This window comes from Dromaius novaehollandiae, chromosome 5 (assembly GCF_036370855.1).
Source record: "Dromaius novaehollandiae isolate bDroNov1 chromosome 5, bDroNov1.hap1, whole genome shotgun sequence".
Classification (NCBI taxonomy): Eukaryota; Metazoa; Chordata; class Aves; order Casuariiformes; family Dromaiidae; genus Dromaius; species Dromaius novaehollandiae.
Genome location: NC_088102.1, coordinates 14,947,206 through 14,967,693, shown reverse-complemented (window position 1 = coordinate 14,967,693; position 20,488 = coordinate 14,947,206). Strand labels below are relative to the sequence as shown.

The window sequence follows — 20,488 nt, the reverse complement described above, 5'->3', positions numbered from 1 at the left end:
GCAAGATTTGGCATTTAGCCTGGGATTAGTGTGAACAGCCTCTTAACCAAACATTATGAAGAAAGTTAACTTTAAAATGCTTTGAAAGGTCTGTTTTCATGACAGATGGTAATAAGGGCTCGTCAGTGCCAATTTTTTTCATTTCCACCTCAGTTTTCAAAAGCTTAAGTTTTAGGTTAGTGTTTCTGAGAAACCATTACATGGAAGAAAAATGCAAATTACAAAATTAGATTACTCACTATTTTTATTGTGTGCAACATATTTTTCTAAGCAACACTAACATACCAAGACTAAGAATTTGACCTTGCTTAATGGATCACATTCCCTGTCTGCTTACTAGGATGCCACCTTTTTTTTTTTTTTCCCCCTCCTCCCAGCTACATTTCCTTTAATCTTTATCTGTACACCCAGACAGTTATTCCTCTCCCCACACACCCCAAAAGATATCACAGTCATTAGCAGGTAGGGATTTTGTTTTGTGTAATACACTCACTAGGGAAGACATTGCAGAACTATATTTTATTCAAGAAAACCCACATATTCTGTCCTGTGGTGACCACAGGCTTTGCTAAGCCATAGATATCAGCAAATACTGGAACAGAATACAGTGTATCAGATTGAATCAAAGCATTTAAATTCCGGTTTACAGTTAAAATTTTCAGGGAAGGCTAGTTTCAAAATTTCATTATAGTATCTACTACAATGTTGTGCAATGTAACTGGCAGAAACAGAATATTGGTCCTAACAAAAACTGAAAAGTAATGACTTCTGTATGACATTTAAACTGTCAAGACAACATAACATTCTACCAAAGGCAGCATATAGTTACAAAAATACTGGTCCAGCATCTTGTTAAGTGGTGAAGCAATATCCAAGGTGCAATGGCAACACGCCATTCTCAGTGAAATATTTTTTAAAAAACTATTTTTTTCTATTTTCCCCACACTGATACTAACTGAACACCAAAACTGCTATGACAATCTGAAAGTCACTACTTGTCATGTGTATTGCACCAAAGATTTATGCAAGAACACATCTTCCAAGTTGCAGCATAACAGAAGCAAAATCCTGTAAAACTGAATATGCCAAAAGACATTTTACCGCAACCGATCTTGAATGAACAGGTTGCAACATTTATTGAACTTCAACTAATTGTCCAAGCTTGTCCAAGCTTTCTGTTATCTTGACCTTTAGGATACAAAGGTAAAAGATAAAGTCCGTAATTTTGAGAAGAGAATTAAATCACTTCATACTCCTCTCCATTCACCCCCCAAAATAAAAATATTCCACCCTCCTCTCCTCCCAATACCCAGGTAATTTCAAAGTCAAGCTTTGGAATTACCCTTGTTCTGTTATTGCACTGTTCTAGGATTGTATTGTTTTCATTTAGAAGTTAAAACATACAGTAGGAGGGTGATCAAAACTGCTGGAGACAGTAGACCTGTTTAACTTGTGCAGCTATCCCAAAAAACATGCATCAGACTGAGATACAATCTAAATGGCAAAGCATACTGCAGACTTGGCTTTGGTCTGGACTTAGACCAAAAATACATTAACCTAACTGCCATTTCCTTCAAGAAAACAGTATCATTTAGTATCTTAACCAAAAGATGAAGCTGAGTAAGATTAGGTAACTGCTGTCACATTCAATGTTACATCCAACAACACAGAAATGAAAGAGTAGCAGACAGGAATATTAATCATATTTTCCTTTTAATAATGGTTTAGTCGAAAGCGTAGCTTTGAAAAACCCTAGCTAATTGTGAAAACCTGATGAAGCTGGGAAGCAACCTCACTTTGAACAGTACGCTTTAAAGCTGTGGCTTGACCTATCTGCTTTCAAACTCTACTGCCAGGTACCGCCTGGAAATAAAAAAGTCAGCCTTTAAAAGTTGGTGAATGGTGTATTTTAGCAGCCTAACTCTGACTGAAGAAGAAAGAGGAGATATTTTTATACAGTAAACAAAAGACAAAGTAAACTGAAATCCTCAGAAATCACTTTGAGTGTATACAATTTGGAATCTCATCAACATTTAAAACTACAGAACATAAGGTTGCCACCTTACCTTTTTCTGGACTGGCATACCTGATTTTAAACAGGTTTTCCTCCAGTCTCCCAAGTTTCTGATCCTCTTATCCAGTTTTCTGCTGTACTATTCTCCCACCTTCATGCTTAATACCGAGTCAGTCCTGCCTTCTGCTTTTCTTGGCAGGAGGCAGGGCAAGCTCTTAATTTCGGTAGTCAGAGTGACAGAACAACAAAAGCACAGCAGATAGAAGAGCTTAATTCTTCCCCAGGAAGAAAATACATTTGGTTCAACAAAGGGCTGCAAAATCTTTCAAAGGCACCTCTTTCCCAAGTTTTTGCCTGAAAGCAAGATGGCAATCTTAATTGAAAAGGGATGATAAATCTTTTAAATAACTTAAAAATTCATTTTTATATAAAGCAGCAAAAACATTTTCCTCTGCAGAAAGAGAAATGTTAACAAAGAAACACACCAACATAAATGCACTGTTCATAAACTTCAGCTAATTTAATTTCACAAGAAAGTCAAACTTTAGGACTATTCTTTAACCTCATCAGTACTGTCTGAAGAAGATTCTTTGGCATCTTCAGTCTCTCTGTTGCTTTCCTCTTCATTTAGATTTTCACTTTCTGATTTGGTCCCATTAAATAGAGAGTTTTCACCATTTACAAACCCATTCTCTGTGACTTCTGCCTCAATAGCTTCATCAATCTTTAAGTCCCCTTGCTCTTCTGCATCTTCTAGGTTTCTCAAGACAATAGGCAGTCTAGAATCTGGCACAGTGTTCTCCAACAAGGCAATATTACTCTCTTCGTATTTAGGAATGGGAGCTCCATCTGCCATTTGTTTGGTATAGTATTCCCGGCTAGCAGCTGCACTCTTTACAGCTTTCTCCAAAATCTCTTTTTCACCTAAGCGCAATTTGATAGCCATTATCGCATGAGAAGTAAGGTCATGGGTCTCCAAGAAGGACTTATCATCCTAGTAGGAAAGAAAAAGTTTCATTACAAACAACCAGCAAAATAAAAAGAGCTCAACTTTTCTCTCTATGCTTTAACGATAAGGGACACTAGTTCCACCACTTGATCCAAATGGACATACTTGAGGGGACCTGCAAGGAGTCTCAGTGAATTTATCAAAAATCCATAAAGAGGCCAAAAGGTTCTCCATATATATCACTCTGCATAATGGGCAAATCAGGAGACTTCACAGACACAGTAAACTCATAGGTTCACTTACAATATGCTCGCAGTATTTATAGTTTGGAAAATACAACTAGTAGACAGCAAGTTGAAACTGATTCCACATTTTACTTGCAGAGAAAAAACAAGTAGCCTATACTTGGAGAATCAAAGAAAAAATACATTAACAAAATTCCATTAGCAGAATTGGGTTTTTTGCAATCTCATTTGATTTTCCTTAGATAATGCAAATAGGTTTCTAGACTTTAAAAAGTGCAAAATGAATTATGTACTAACATTAAGAGGAAAGTTTGTAAAGAGAAGATGGGGGACAAAATATCTTTTCCTACAGTCATGATGCAAAACATTTTAGAAATTTAAATTTCATGTAACAACAAATTTACCTCTATAGTAGTTTTGTAGGTTTTCAAAAGAAGGGATGCCCTGGCTTCCAGGAACGTCCAAAGTTTAACTTCGTTGTCCCAGCTAATGGGAAACTCGGAGTTCCCCAAAGTGAAGATTTTGTCAATGGCATGCTCGCCTATCAAGTGTTCCTTCAGCTCTTCTGCAAGAAGTAAAAAATGATCTGTTAAGAAAAATCTCATCACTCACTCTGTCAGTTGACAAATTGCAGAAAGCTTTATTTCAATAACACGGTTTTAAATTGCTAAGGAAGAAAAGTTCTCCTCAAAAAATAATAATCAAATGAACTGGCTATTTCTGGCATTCTTCTCAAAGTGGCATCTGGAAGTCCTGAGGTTAGCAGAAAATGGACCTTCAGCTCCATTCAAACATAAGGTCCCAAATATTTTGGCCTCTCATACAAAACACAGCTCTATGACAATGAGATAGATTGTCTCACATAAAAATTGATAAACAAAACAAAGGGAGTAATTCTTTAAAGAGTTCAATGAGCTTTTCAATAATAAATGAAACAGGGCAGGGAAAGTGTGCAAATACCAACGGATTTATTTTTCCTATTATTTTGGCAGTCTCTCTCAGTAGCAGAAACTACCTACAGTTGGTCAAAAAAGACATCCAAACAAGCCTCATACAGAGCAGAAAATGTTTTAATTGGCCCCTTGACACTACACAAATTCCATTAATCTTTTAATTACCACATTCCTCTCCTGCAAAGCAGCTATAACAAACTTAAAGTAAAACATATTATAAACAGCATAATCGTGACTGAAGTCTACAGTTTAAATTGCTATGTATTTAAATTTTACTTGTTCATGGCAGGATTACTGCAAGAGCCTTTCCACTAGTGGAATAACAACTTACATGGAGTTTCTCAATAAATGCACCACAAGAAAATGGTTTAAACCATACGAAGAAACAAACAGAATAAAAAACACATTTCAGAGAAATTTTCACTAGTTACATTTTCTTCTCCAAGACAAAAGCCCCCCCCATAAGCATCCTAAAAATTTCTTTACTAGAATTCTTAATAGAGTCTAAAAAATGGACAACAGGATCCAGTGAAGTCAAACGTTACACAAGGTAGATTGTTTTAATTAAACAAAGCAAACAGAGCACATACAAAAACTTGACCACCCACTATAATTTTCCTACTGGTAGCAAAATCCAAATCATTTGCACAGCATCCCTAACTGAAAGGGATTTCTCTTGTTGTCATGAAAATCTGTCCTATGTGTAACTTCCAGAACTGCACCTAATCAGCACACAGTTATTTATAAACATTTAATCAAAAGTTTCATATGCACAAATTAGCTGAATATTTAATAATTGTACATACATTTTTCCTGGTACAACCACCAACATACAAAAAACACTAAGGACCATTTGCAAATACATAAATTGACTTTACATTACAAATTACCAAAATATTTTAAATATTCAATTGTGAAGTGTCACTTTCATATTTCCACAAGATAGAATATTCCAATTCCATACCTAAATGATTCCGGTGGTAATGGCTAATATGCTATGATTGTAAGTGTGTAATAAACCCCTGGGTCTCATACGATCGTGCCTTGTGAACTATTTTTAAACCAAAGAACTAAAGATCAAGCTCTACAGTGCGTTCATTTACAACAATCACGGAGATTAAAAAAAAGTATCACCTTGTGCTTTCGGAGGAGCTCCAAAAAGGCTCTGCTGCTAAAATATTCCCTCAAACCACACAGTCACAGCTAGTTCTCACTAGCAAGCTAGCTTATAGATACCCTTTTAACTCTCCCACCCCAAAGTACTTCTTTTCTGATCCTCTAGTTTAATGTTTTATATAAATGTCTTTCATTTTCCTGCTTAAAAAAAAACAAACACACACAAAGCATAAAGTAGTCTATCTTTATAAAACGTCTTACCTTCACTCATACAAAACACTCGAAGGAAAGCCAGAAGCTGAGCAGAAATTGGAGGCTCAGTGGAGTGCAAGGCAAAAACACTAGAACTAAAAAATAAAACAATAAAACAACAACTGTAAATGCAAGTTCTACTGTGGTAGTTTTGAACTTATTTTAATATAACTGACCCTAAAGCATACCAAAAATGCAGTGTTACAAAAGTTAGTTTTAAAAAATTAGGTCACACAAATTTAAACTGAAGAAAGATTCTCTAACCTGTATCTGAGAAGAACAATTCTCTCTCCCCAATATTACGCTTACAATAATTTTTATATGGCTTTCATAATAAATTCATGAAAACGCAATGTTTCACATCTGCTGCTCCTAACTGTACCCTCTGGACTGAAAAGACTAAAGGAAAATGCTGTGGTTCACATACTGAGCATAGTAGTATGTCTGTAAGCAACAAGAAAGAAAGGAAAACCACGGATTGCCTCAAATTAATCCTTGCTCTGTTTTTGTTCAAATGGTTATTAAAGCAAAATTTTTTCCCCCTATATATGGTCCAAATTAGATGATAATATAGCTCACAGAATTTTTGTAAATATTACTATGATGACTTTAACTTGCTACACAAACAGAAGAGATATATAAAGCTGTTTTATGAGAGTTTTCTCAGGTTTAATATGCTCTACTGGACACTATATTCTTGGAAACATGTAAAAAAGCCCAGTTCATTGTGTTTTACTTACGTTGGGATACCAGCACGAGCTAAGACCTCTGCCTTCATAGCATACAGCCTGTCACTTTTACTCACGCCAAGCTTTATTTTCACTCTGTCATGTGAATTATTATCAAAGAAAAAACCACTGTGGATCACAAATTCAGCGTTTGACCGAGTGCCATAAAAAATGTAAATCTAGAAGGATGAAAAGAGAAGTGAAGGGACAGGAAAAAAGCTTAAAATCAACTCATAAAACTGACATAATTTGAAAGTTATTTCCTGAAAGAGTTACTATTCTGTAGCAAAGTACAAGGTATATTTGATTATATAAAGAAACATACTTTGTTTTCTGGTATTGATTCAAATGCTATATAGTATGGCAATAAGCTTTAGAGGTAGATGTAAACATATCTATATAACTGAGACGGACTTTGAAAGCAGAGAAAAGGTTCTTATTCTGTATTTTACAATAAAAATGCTTTTTCTCACACTTTTATAAAATACCAGTATTTGGAAATAAGCTCTCAAAGATCCTATGTTTTCAAATACCAACAAAAAATCTGAGACAAGGAGGGCCTATGACAGGTATTAATGTTTCTGGGGTAATTTTTCCCCCATATATCTACCCAAGAGAATAACTGGATCTACTTTGTTTTGCTTATAAAGGTAACCTATAGGCATGAACATACCAAAATATATCACACAGAAAGATCTGATCTCTGTTCAGCCAGTACTGATATTTATGTTATTCTCTGAACCCTTTATCTAAAAGCAAGTACATTACTTTAATTCACATTAAAATATAATACATTCCTAAATATAATCTGCAACAAGTGTTTAACTGAAAATGAATGAAAAACAGGTAGTGCAGTGAACAGCAGAATAATCAAAGTCTGGTTTCTACAGGTGCTTTTGTAGCTGATTGATTTTGGTACCTATAAAGCACAAAATGATTGAAGTTTTTCCTTTGCTACTTCTCACAAATGATGGTGGGAAAGCACCCAATTAGGATCTGTCTCTATATCCAGCCACTGATTTTCAAAAAAAATTGTAGGTAGTTAATAATCTTTCCTTGATAGCTATTCCACTGATAAATGTGGTTGAAAAAAAACACTAGAGGAGACAAAATGCACGTCAACAGTGCTAGCGTGATCACACAGGGTTAGGCTGTATGAAGTACGTGGGACAACAGGTCATAGCGGTAGTTGTCTTGTCTTGTCTCCTATGAAGAGGGCATTTTCCCTTTTGTTTGATAATGGAATTATCAATCACAAAGTTTTCACAGTTACAGAACTCCCACCAATGCTCTGGATACCTTTAAGTTTCCATTCCTGTCTAGCTGACAGAGGAAAGCACAGCATTCGCCTAACAGCCAAACAACATCAATGATATTTTTAATTTCTTCTTTCTAAATTTCAGATTAGAAATATATACCTTAAGTAATAAATGCTTAAATGTTATATTAAAATCTAGTAAATGTTACATTGTAACACACTAACGTAATGAATGAGCGGCCTGCTTATGTACGTTAAGTTTGCTAGCCACTCTCTTCTCTGAGAAGGCCATTCCTCAAAATGCTTAGGAAAACCACAGTAAATAAAATGTCAGTGCAAATCTCTATTTGATTACAGGAAATGCTACACAATCAGAAGAACACACAGTCCAATTAGTTCAGGAGTTTTTTTCTGAACAGGTTTTAAACTACGGTGATATATCGCATGTTATACTATAAATTGTTACCATGAGAAAAGTCCCTTATACTGTAAGGCTGTTTACAAAAAAGCAAATTAAGCAGACTGAGAAGTTGCTTAGTTCAAGGTGTTTGATGTGTGGATGTCTGCTGCCTCAGATTCCTTAGCAGTGAAAGCAGGGAACATATACTCTTTCTACCGAAATTGTAAGAAATAACATCTTCACAGTATACCGAAAGAAAAAGGCACTACACAATTAAAACATTTTAATGATGTCAATAATTCACAGTTAAAATTTGTACAGAAATTTTAAAAAAATGTGATAAATAGCAGATGAAGCAAAACCACTGAAAAAAAATTGAAATAGAGGAAGCCTCTATAATTGAAATGAAGAGAGCAGCCAGAAAAGCTATACGACATATCTACTGCCAGCTGTGGAAAATTATAAATTAGATAACTTGTGGAAAAACTGTGGACCCCTTTTAACTCATCATACTGGCATTGGAAAAACAGCAAATATTTGACTACCATAACAAATTATAGGAACGACACAGAAAAAAATACTATCACTATGAACCACAGCGTAGCAATGAGGATAATATATCTCTGGAAAGCCATACTTAAGAAAAAAATTTTCAAACACATTTGTTCAGAAAGAAGGTAACAAAACTTAAGAAAAATAAAAATCAAAAGATTATAAAATGTGAGACTGGCAAAATAATACATTAAAGGGAATAACTCAGAGACTGAGTTGTGAAACATCCTTAGATGTTTCATAGACAGAATCTTTTTTTGGCCACGCTGACTACTACCACTGCACAAGCAGTACAGAAAACCGGAGTGCTACTACAATGAGGGTCTAAGCTGGCTGCTGACACGTAGCACTGGAACACCCCTATCGGAAACTTCCCACAGTCCTGGAACCACTATCTTCAATGCATCATTTGACAGATTTAGTTTTGATGTTCACTTTCATTTCTTAGCAGTTCTAAACAGAATACTGGATTCTGAACTGTTCCCTGCATCTTTGAAAGGCCTTACATTGCACAACATAGACTTACCTTTGCTACTTTCTGTTTGAGGATGAAGGGATGTGTGTGTGTGCATATGCGTGTGAAAAAGGAAGTAAGTATATTTTTAGGCACCTTCTCATTTTCACTAAGCACAGGAATGCAATATACGTAAAATGACTGACAACTATATTGGTTAACACCTCTTGTTAAATAAAGACCAATAAGAAACATAAAATGACAAAACTATTGAGATTCTAAAAACTGCTATTGCAGACAAACTGAGGCCTCGAATCTAACATATATTCATCTTTTTCCTTGGGACAAGGGCTTTTTATTAATCTTAACTAGAATACCAAATTCAATGCCTCCCTATGTGTATTTACGAGTGATTAAATATTTCAAATAGTTCTCTAGAATAGGAGGAATCAAAACTCTCCTGACATTGGTGTCTGCCAAGTGATGGAAAACATTTTATTCTGAAAACCATGCATTTAGTTTGGTAGTATTTTCATCAAGAATTACGCAAGTACAATAAAATTCAACTGCAACAGGCCTTTACCCACACCACTATGCTCTTACACTTTTTGTGCAAGTCTTAGTTGCAGATTAGCAAAACTCTGTTATAACTATCAAAACGTTTGACATTAGCTATCTAAAGGACAAACACTGGTGAGGCACACTCACTATCTTTTTACCAAGGTAGCCTATCACTTGCTAACACACTCTGCATAAAACTTCATTAAAGAACAATTACGTAGGTAACTGTTCACACTACCTGTTCTCCAGCCTTGAAATCTTGAAGCGCTACACATTCACACCGGTCATCTTCTAAATTGTAGCCTGTAGTGATCTATCCAAGGAAAAAAAACAACAAAAGCACCTTCAGCACTTTATATTTCTCTCCTCCACATTGACAATATGTTGTCTTTACTGGAAACAGATATTAACAACAGCAAATGGATATGTTGCTTTTTCTGTCCAATATAAGATTCCTAAGTAATCCCTTCTTAGCTAAGAACACTAAAATCTCCACATTAAAGAAATCTAAGAGAGGAAATTACTTACTTGAAGTAAATGAAAGGCTCTGAGGAAGCCCTCCAAAACCTATGGCCAGTCCTATGCTAAACCCAGCAGCTTCTTAAAAAAGTCCTTGAGTTTTAAGTCACACCCATGAGGCCCACAGGAGCAACGCACTGGGAGTTCTGTACTGTCTGCTTTATCCTTCAGCTATCAGCCCATTTTTGATCTCTCCCAATGAAAAGGGATTAGATAACTATGGATTTTCAGGGGATACCATCTTCAGAGAAACATAATTCACTTGCAAATAACAACTTTAGATAAAGTTAAGTAATATTCTTAAATTACTAAAAGAATTTTTTTTTTCAATAGGAGTAGGCAATGGAAGAGGACAAAGATTTCTCTACAAGCCTGCACATACTTCTCTTAGAAAAAATATCATAAAGCTCTAAGTGTTCACATTAAAAAGTATTACATTTTTAGATTGGCTTTACTTGTTTAAAAAAGTGACAAACAGCATGCCCTTGAATAATATTATCAAAGATATAGCTACAGATGCAGCTGCAATATGGGACATAAGCCCTAGGGAAAGCCAAAGAGTTTCTCTTAACCCTTGTAAATGAAAGCATACTTGTTTGTAAGCCGACTCACATTTGAACTTAGGTATACTGCGACTCCCGTCTAGGATGTCGTTTATCCAAAGAGAGAACTCTGTGGGTTACTTTGAGAGCTTGTTTGATGGTTCACATATTAATAGTTTTACTCTGCTTGCATAATCAAATGTGCATTTGTAAGCCAAAACAACGCTTTCAAAGTGACCACAGGGAACTTGCCTGAGACAAAGCAAATCCAAAATGGCAGCCACAAGCTAGGACAGCTGGGCCCTACGGGACACTTACATAACCGTGCTGGATGTGGATGTCACCACTTAAGATCTGTTAAAAGGATTTGTGGTATGTTCAGATGAGGAGAGAACATCACAGTCATGTAGTATGGCCTACTGCAAAACACTGACGGTAGTGTTTCAATGCAGAAAACCCTCCTTCTCCTGGACTGAATAATCTCTAATTAAAACCTACCATGTAGAAGGTTATCCAACCCTGAATTACAGATTTCAAGTGCTAGAGAATTTGCCCTCATTATTACAAATGTACCTTCCAAGTTCAAATACAGTCACCTTCTGAAAAATTGCAATTTCCACTCAAAAAAGGACACTCTTGACAGCACTTGACCCATCCTGCAATTTCCTAGTGTGTAAACTCAATGAAATATTTTCAAACATGAAAACTCCCTTCAAGTCTTTTGAAATGGTTGTGTAATAGGAGAATTTCAAAGTTTGGAGGAATTCTGGTAATATCTTAGTATCTACTAAGAGAAGGATTCTGTAAGTTTAAGCATGCTTCACTACTGTTTGGGGGGGCTTTTTCTTTTTTTTTTTTTTTTTTTTTTAAAAAAAAAAAACAGCAGCACTTTTAATGGGCTAGCCTATAAAGCATAATGGAGTGCTATACTCCTGTTTCCTCTTTCTTTTAATAGTAGCCAGGTAAGAGAATTAACAGATAGTTGCTTCTTTTCCCACATGATAGCTGACAAATTGCAACCCTTCAGTTCTATTTCCGAAGCAGACATGAATTCCAAGTTGGGTATAAAGCATGCAATAGTCAACTGGGTCAGCGATTAAGGATAGACCCAGCCCAATAGGCAGAACATAGTTTATTCAAAGCTCTGGCAGAACTGGTAATCAACCTCTGACTGTCAAAATACAATCCCACTAAAGAATAACAATGAGAAATGCATGAAGACAACCATTTTGATATAGTTCTTAGAGGCAGGTTGATCTAATTAATAGTGTCAGAAGCAAGAAAAAGCTGGATGGACCTAGCTCCGTTTAAACCCAAAGAGCATTTTATTATCAAGCTTGTGGAAAAGGGCCCTGTGGAATAGCACAAGAACATAAGAGCTGACTGACCCAAGAAGCATTTCAGTCCTTCCTTTGGAATAGTCTAGTCAGTGGCGTATATAACACCATCTTTTATTTCTTACTTTCATGCAATGAAGAACTATTCACTTGATGTACTTTAAAGGTGCGTGCTATAATTAGAGCAGAACCCACTCTCACCCCACTCTACAATAATATAGATTACAACACAGACAGCTTAGTTATCTAGTAGATTTTTCCTACATCTACTAATACAAGTAAACTAACATGCAACGAAACTATTTAGTAGCTTTTCTTGGTCCCTTATCAATATTATAGCGCTCTATCCCTCCTGAATCTGTAATTTTAAACTAGTTTCTGTAGAAATATGAAACAAATGAGTAAAGCCTATATAGACGTACAAATTATTTAGGCTTTTACTCTTCCTTCTTTAAGATACACTTAAGCATAAAAAAGGCTTACAGTCCTGATATACTACTGCACTAGCAAGTTTGGCTCCAGAAGCTGGCTCCATATCAAATCCATTGTTAAGGAGCATAATAAAAAAATAAAAATTACTTTATCCATTTAAATACAAGTTTGGATGATTAAAATAACTAGCTGTTCTTTTATATGGGCTACTTATTTTTTTCCCCTCCCAGGACTTCAATTTTCTTCCTCTTTCCCTTTAATCCCAACTTTGAAGGCATTCATTAAGAGCCATCTAATGAATACAGGCAAGTCTCTGCAAAAGCATCTGAAAGAGATGCCCAACAGGAAGAGGATACAGGAAGTACTGATGCTTGCAGCTAAGACATATATTACAAAAATATAGATTTCTGAAGTTTAAGCAATTTTATTTATATCAGAGACTCTCATATAAATTTTGTTGCTAAATCAAAGCTATCAGATTATTTAACAAATAGTGAAAGGCAAGAATCATTATTAGAGAATAACATATAACCACCTTTCAATAGTGAAAAATTAAAACCAAAAAAACCCCAAATACATGCAACTTTTCAGCGTAGCCTATTGCACTGTATTTGGTATAGACATGGTAACAATAAGTCCGCCAAATGTCAAGTCAGAAACAACTTTATTTTACATTTTTTCTCCATTTAAATTAAGCTTTTCTTATATCAACAATGCTAACACACAGTGCTGTCCTAACACTCAGGTCAGCTCTCCCACAAAAGGACCAGATTATTTGAATAGCATGGTCATATTTACTGTTAAAAATAATCCTTCTTACTGGAAATACAATTTGAGGGTATGAATCCTGAAGCATACACAAGACTGGTGATCTGCTATACACCATTGACAAACTATCCTGAATGGCTTTCCATTTCCTCAGTTCAACATTAAGCAGCCTGTTAATGAAATCAAGACCTCATCCTCTGAACTAACTCACGTAAGCCAAAATGTCAGCAGGTCTGACTTTCTATATACATATGTCACCTTCTAAATGTTTAATATGCCCTAAAGTAGTATTTTTGCATTTTGTTTCTTTGATGTAGTAACAGATGTACTGTTTTTGTTGAACTAGGCTTTGTTCTTGTCGTTGCTGTCTCCATAACAAGGCTCTTTGGGCACGGTTAGGAGAATAGGCAGTATTTCTTAGTTGCAAATTTCTAATCAATTTCCCTAGTGGTAGGTACAAGAGGCAACCTCCATCATTGTCTGCTTTCCTATTCTCAGTATAAATCTTTCTAGGCCGGTGAAATCTTTGTCAGTCACACCAGAAAAAAACTCTATGTCAGAAGATTAGAAATATTCAAACTTGGCTGGGAAAATGACATATTATGTAATTAAAATTTTTTTTGAAGTTACATACTCTTAAAAGTATACGAGATACAGCTACATGCAAAATTTGCAACCACTTCTAGAAGTTTTCGCCAGATGAAGAAAGGTCTCAATGAAAAGTTATCATAAGATATTTAAGAAATTGACATATCTTTAAGGTGTTAGTTCTTTAGGGTCACTTGGGAAGATAAAATACCTGCTTTAAGAAACACAATGAAATGTGTTATTAAAGTGCTCTAAGGCAGTTGAAAGGTTTAATACTTAAGCCCTAAAGCCTCTCAGCAACACTGAAAAAATCCTTACCAGTCCATTAGTATGATTACACATGTCCCATAAAGGTATCAGAGCCAATGTAACTCGGGAACCATCTTCTGTTGGAATCTGGTTCTGTCGTGTCATAACAGAAGAAACCGCCCATCTACAAAAACATTAAACGATTAAAAGCATATTGATGTTTTGAACACCAGTATATCATTACCTGTAGTCCAACTTGACATAACCATTTAGACCAGAAGTTTCCAAATTTAGTTTTCTTAAATATCACAGAATACTGACAGTAACAGCATTAGCAGGTAACACCACGTGCAGGAGAAGCAGCAGGTCCTGGGCTTCCAAGACACACACACAGTATTTTGAATTCCCAAATCAGGACTGCAATACCAAAACTCTTCTGCACTCTTTGCAAAAGAGCCTCATCTTCATACCTTCCACACCTGAGCCAGGACCCACTCCCATGTCTTTTGCTTCCTCAACCATTTACAGTATACATACTGTATCATGTATCCTAAAACTGGAGTCAGCTAATCCTGCAAGCTTCAAAGGGGTTGACAGCTACTGCTTGACGGCAGTAGCTCTCATCTATGTGCAGTCTCTCATAAGAGCCAGGAGGTATTTTCCTCCTAGCTCCCTAAAGAGCTTACGCACTGCATGAATTGGAAACTAGTGTCATCGCTTAGCACAGGTATGATACCTTGGTAAGCATTCCTCTTCAGTTTGGGGACCTTTGACTTAGATCAGTATTGCTAAACTTTCTACTTAACAGAATAAAGAAAGGGGAAAAAAACTCAATATCCCAAACATTCAGCTATCCAGTTAAAAATATGAAACAAGTAAAAGATGGTTTAGCAGAGACATTAGTTAAAACCTTTCTAGGTCAAGTTAAGCAAATGAAATACCAGATACCTCTTCAAACATTCTTCTGAAAAGCTGAAAATTTCAGTATTTTCAAAACATTCCTGAAATTTCAACTTTATTTTACTTCAGACAAAAACAAATATTAAATGACATGAAGATAAATTCTTAAAGTTTCATTACATTCTTGCTTAAATGCATATACCTATATTTGGGGGAAAAAGAAAAGAAAAAGGACACTACCAGGAGAAGGTCAAAGTAACTTTAATTCCCACAGAATCCACTACTAACAAGTACTTGAAATACAAAATTAGACTTTTGGAAGGATTCAAGATTGCTTAGAAAGCTCATCAGCTTCAGATCTAGTCAAGTTAAAATTGTGGATCATTCTGATATATAAACACTACTTGAAGCGTAACAATAATGTGTTTCTTTTTTAATGTCACTTTATCTGAAAGATTTCAGTCAACTTCACATGTAAGTTGGCACGTTCCTCTGTGACACTATAGGTGAAGAAGGTATGCTTTAGAAATCCCACTTTGATTGACTGACCCAGAAGTAAACTGGGCTAAAATATCCCTATAAGAACTCATGAACGCCTTTTATTCATACTATTTTAATTATTTAACAAAATTAAAAGTAAGAATAATTAAGATAAGAACTTTATCTTAATTATGCCAACCCTTATAGCACCTCTAAGTGACACTCATGCTTCACACAAACAATCCAAGTTCTCCAGCTCTCCCATCCAACAGCCACTGTAAATATTACTTTTCAGTATTTTGTGCTTATAAAGGCTTTTATAAGAAACAAACAAAAAACAACAACAAAAAACCCCCCAAACCCAAACCTCCTGCACTGTCTACTGAATAATCTTCTTTAAAAACAACCAACTGCCTTACTAATCTCAGACTGTGTGTGTGGCAGTTGACTAAATTAACTGGTCATAAATACTATTGCTTTGTAACTATTAAAATCTGCAGATTTATTTCACTTTATTTTTCATTAAGAAAGCATATCAGTATCAAATTGTACATTTAAATTTTCAATAACAATAAGGTTCTCCCACCAGTGAAGCATTTACAGGGTCCCGCAGCTCACTTAAGAAAAAAATATATTAAAATACAGACAGACCAACCTGTAGTCATCATAAGTGAAAGAATCCTTTAAGGGCAGTTTGCTGGCATTAGGATGGGTCTGGGAAATGCAAGTTTCAGAAAAAGGTGAAAAGAGAAAGAAAACAGAAATCAGAAATCAGTCAGCAGAATTTCATTATTTAGCTGCCTAACAGATCCTAACAAGAGCCAAATGAAGCAGGAGGCGTCCAGCCGCGCTACAGAGGGATCATCATGCTATTATGCTCTCATACATCACTGTCAACTTAATTTGTTGTGCCCAGCAGCCGCCATAAATCTGTTTCTTCATATTTCAAGACTGGAACCCACAGACACCATACAAAAATAACAAAATTTAAGGTGGACTGAGTATGAGAAGGTAAAATAAAACATAATCCTTGGTGCTGTGTGGGGCAAGAAACCAAACAATAAGCACACATTAGGCTTTACCAACTCTTACAATTCTCTCTTCTCTGAAATATCAGTAACATAAGTTACAAATGCAAGACAAATGTATTCTAAATTTTCACTTTTTCCTTTATACCTGTGAAGGTCTTATTCATAGAAGTTACACTGCACTTCAGAAATAAAACAGATTAAAATATTTAAATAATTTTGGGGACAAATATAGGTTAGATAATACCTGCATTAACTCATCTACACACGTGCCAATCTGAAAGCCAAATAATTCCATTTTAGAAGGCATATTATAGATGTCCTTAACAAGCAAAATATCTAGTTTTTACCAAGGCTTTAAAAAACAATAGTACCTATTACTTTTCTGATAAATTAACTTATTAAAAGTTTCAAAAATACAGGCAGTTTTAAGCCCATGCTGACACGCTTTCTAAAGGTTAGAACTTTGTCCCAATTCACAAATGGAAAGCTATAATAGCATAAATTTTAATCTTCAGTTTCAATCAAGTCTCATAGACAAATTGAAGTAAATGATAAAATGGTTATTTCTAAAAATACAAATGAATTTTTGCATAGCTATATCTTTGCGATACTCTTAATGCATGAAGCTCCATGTAGTATGCAGTTTTTTTACTCTTGATGCATTAGCATCACAAGTGCATGGTAATTTATCATTTCTCACTGTAATGTACTTGCTGGCACTGTGTGCAGGACAGTAGGGGATGAGGTAAAAGTGGCTCAAATCGTAAATCAATTAGAAAACAAAAGCTTGTGCTCAGTGGGCAATTTTAGGCAAATTATATATTACAAAAGACTGCCAATTGGGTGTTAGGTCCCAGGTGTCTGCTCTCCTTCAGCCCCTCTAGTTAACCCTTTGAATGGACTTCTGAAACATGTATGAAGTTAACAATTTGAGCAACTGCTGCTCCTTCCCTCCCTTTTTCAGGATGGGCTTTATATTTTTCTATGCGATTTTCATTCACGCTGATGATCTGGATGTTGCATAACAAATTTCCTCGAGTCTAATGTTAACAGCATATTATACAAATCTTTTTCTTCTCATAAAACCATCCAATATGAAACTAGCACTGAAAACCAAAACAATAAATTTCAAGAGACGTCTCTGTAGTAAAGCATTCCAGAGTACAGAAATGAACACAGAATCTTGGCTTTCAACTGGAAATAACAATTAAAAAAAAAAGAAAGAAAAATAAAGACCCCCCCATTACTCCTTTATGACAATTAAATTTCAGCTGTTATTGCCAGTATTATTAATCTACTTTAAAGTAACCTGATACAATCAACAGATATAATAAAGCAGAGAAAGTCCACACTCGTAGTAAAACATCCAAGCCTATCAGTTTTACTTTACTAAATGTATTAAAACATTTGTGTGTTGAATTTCTATTAATTGTGAAAAGTGGGAACCATATTCTGTACCTGAAGTTTTTTAAAGATGATGTGTGAAAACACGGAAGTAACATTCTTTTAGAAATTTGTTCCTTCAATGCTCCATTTCTTTGTAGTCCATGCACTTAATTTGCCTCTTGCTTAGCTTCACTGCTTACAAAATTGCATTTCCCAATGCATTTCATGTTTGTATTTAAAGATACTGTTTTACTAAAACTGCACAGATATTTTCAACAACGATCCTATTGATGCTTGTTTCGGCTTTATACGTTTCACATTCACCAGGAGACTGCTCATCAGTGTGGTGCTAATGCCACCTACTGGTGCTGATGCAGAATAGCCACTGAAATCCCACATGCAAAATCACTCCTATCCATTTGGAAATGGAAGAGAAATCCTAGGGCAGCCAAGCAACCCAACACCTCTTCAAAAAGTCTTTCTCTTCTCCCCCTACTTAGAAAAGCAAGTTTTGGAACACGAAATTAATTAAAATGAAACTCCTCTGCAGCAGCCTTCAGATATTATTCCAACATTCTGAAGTCCTAATTTTTGATATCTTACCTTTAATGTAAACAGATACTGCTGCAGTTTAAACCAAGGATCCTAGCAAGTTTATCACAAGATAAAGACCTCAGGTATACAAATAGACACCGTTGTGTCTTTTTCCTCTCTGTCCTTTCTGCTCTCCTTCCTCTTCCCAAACAAGAGCTTTCAAGAGAACTAATTATTTTGCAAACAGCAGTAATTACCATGGTTATAATGCACTAAGAGGCATTACAGAGAATACAAAGGGCTCAATAATGTAAAAGACAGTGACCTTTTACTTCAAAAGCTCTTAGACTAAACACAATACATGCACATAGTCTCGATCACAGCCTACACAGGGAGCACCAGCTAACACTCTCAACCCTAGCTTGGGGCAAATACCTATAGGAAGCAAGAAACTATATACATGCTGCCATTATCCCTTCAGAGAGAAAATCAGTATTAAACATAATTGCATGGGGTTTTGTGCTCAAGACATCTCACAACTGCATACTGCAATGACATTAATTGTTCATGTGACTAAGTGGTCCCTCTAATTAGTCCAGACTTGCACATGCAATCCATGTGCAAAGATTCTAAATCCTACCAAATGCTTGGTTATCCCTTCCTCGTTTGTAAATCTGGGAAATTCAGGGTTTGCCATATATTCATACAGTCCAGACATAACCCATATAAAAACATTAGCAAATCACAGTAAAGGACAAAACCTATGGTCTTATAATAAAAGGCACAAGGCAGAATAAAACTGAGGTCTATGAAATTACTGTATCTATAACATTCCAGGACACAATATTCTAGTAGCTATTTTAAAGTTAAGATACTCTAACATCAGCATATTTGATCATGTTAGATTTCTGACTTGAACTATTTAAGTATGTAACTTAAAAACCCTATAGATTACAAGAATCTGAAGACACACAAAAAAGAACAATATTCTGATTAAAAAATTGATTTAGTATGCAGCTTCTCTTTATAGTCCCTTGGTAAAAATGAAATTTCCCTAACAAACACTTAATAAAACCTGTCAATATATCTAGAAAGAAAAATGACACAAATGCATTAAGTATTAAATACCCTTGAAAAAAGTCACATATTCCATGAATTTTTGATGTACTATCTTGACATTAATGTAAAACCTTGATATTTATAATTGACAGATATTTAATAAAGTATAGAAGATGACTGCAGCATAGCATGCAAATTGCTCGGGCTGATCACAAAAGATACAGACGTATTTAAACTAAACAAACATTTAATATGTAAAAAAAATCAGATCTAGCTTTTAGAGGTCCATGCAGCTAGGTCTCTACAGATTAGCTATGAAATGTGACATTATCCAGTACATGAACCCTAATTGTAACTTACCAAATCTGTATGAAGTAGTTTCAGAAAGTTGGGAGGGGAAGCTTTAGATAAAAAATGAGAGCATGAAAATGCGAATATATTCATTTAGATGCAGGTCCTGACATCCTATTGAAAGAGTTATTAAAAAGAACAAATACCATCTATTTAGTTACCCTTTCTGTGAAAATATTGTCAGAGCTGGCAATCAGGGTGATGACCACTGCAAAAACAAATAGTGGCATACTGAATTTCATTTTCGTCCTGATGCTATTCAAAAGAGGAGGAGAAGGAAAAAAAAAAAAAAAAAAATAGCTTCTTCCCTTTTAGCGTTCCAAGCCTTCTTTGAGACATTTGGAGGATATCTCAAAATAACCAGAAATATTAAAAAGTAGCAGTGATTGCTGCCAGATTGTCTGTAGCCACTGTGGAAAGAGACAGACTGTTATTCTAGTCACCTAAAACACTATCATACTAGAAGCCAGTTACGCAGTATGGCAACCATAGATGGGGGGGGGGGGGGGGGGGGAGAGGCAGAGAGAAAGACAAAAAAAATACTTTTAAACATTTTTTTCCTTTTGGGAAGCAGCTATATCCACAGGTTCATTTCTCATGGGAAACCACAACTCCTGATGCCCCCAGTGAGGCCTTGGCACTTTTCATTTCTTCATCATATTTTTGGGTGGACATCACAAGATTAATTGCATTCTCAAATCTTATAAACTGGATGCTAGACTCGTCCACATTTGAGGACGCTTGTTTTTATCTGGACAGCATGAAGGCTTCAATATGGATAGGGTGGGTGCCCTTCTAGCTGGGGAGCCATCACAACCTTCCCACCCTGC

General features: G+C 35.5%; 1 protein-coding gene across 3 annotated transcripts in view; it reads right to left on the bottom strand.

The window, feature by feature from the left end:
- Positions 1–226: 226 nt before the first annotated feature.
- SETD3 (SET domain containing 3, actin N3(tau)-histidine methyltransferase) overlaps positions 227–20,488 on the bottom strand; it is a 62,813-nt gene continuing 42,551 nt past the window's right edge. For all 3 annotated transcript variants that reach the window (XM_026111340.2, XM_064512093.1, XM_026111339.2), the window contains 7 exons: positions 15,953–16,011; positions 13,987–14,101; positions 9,721–9,795; positions 6,270–6,436; positions 5,539–5,624; positions 3,613–3,773; positions 227–3,008 (listed from right to left, as the gene is read on the bottom strand). In XM_026111340.2, coding sequence (XP_025967125.2) covers positions 2,565–3,008; positions 3,613–3,773; positions 5,539–5,624; positions 6,270–6,436; positions 9,721–9,795; positions 13,987–14,101; positions 15,953–16,011 — 1,107 coding nt within the window. In that variant the 3' untranslated portion in view covers positions 227–2,564. The remainder of the gene's footprint in view (positions 3,009–3,612; positions 3,774–5,538; positions 5,625–6,269; positions 6,437–9,720; positions 9,796–13,986; positions 14,102–15,952; positions 16,012–20,488) is intronic.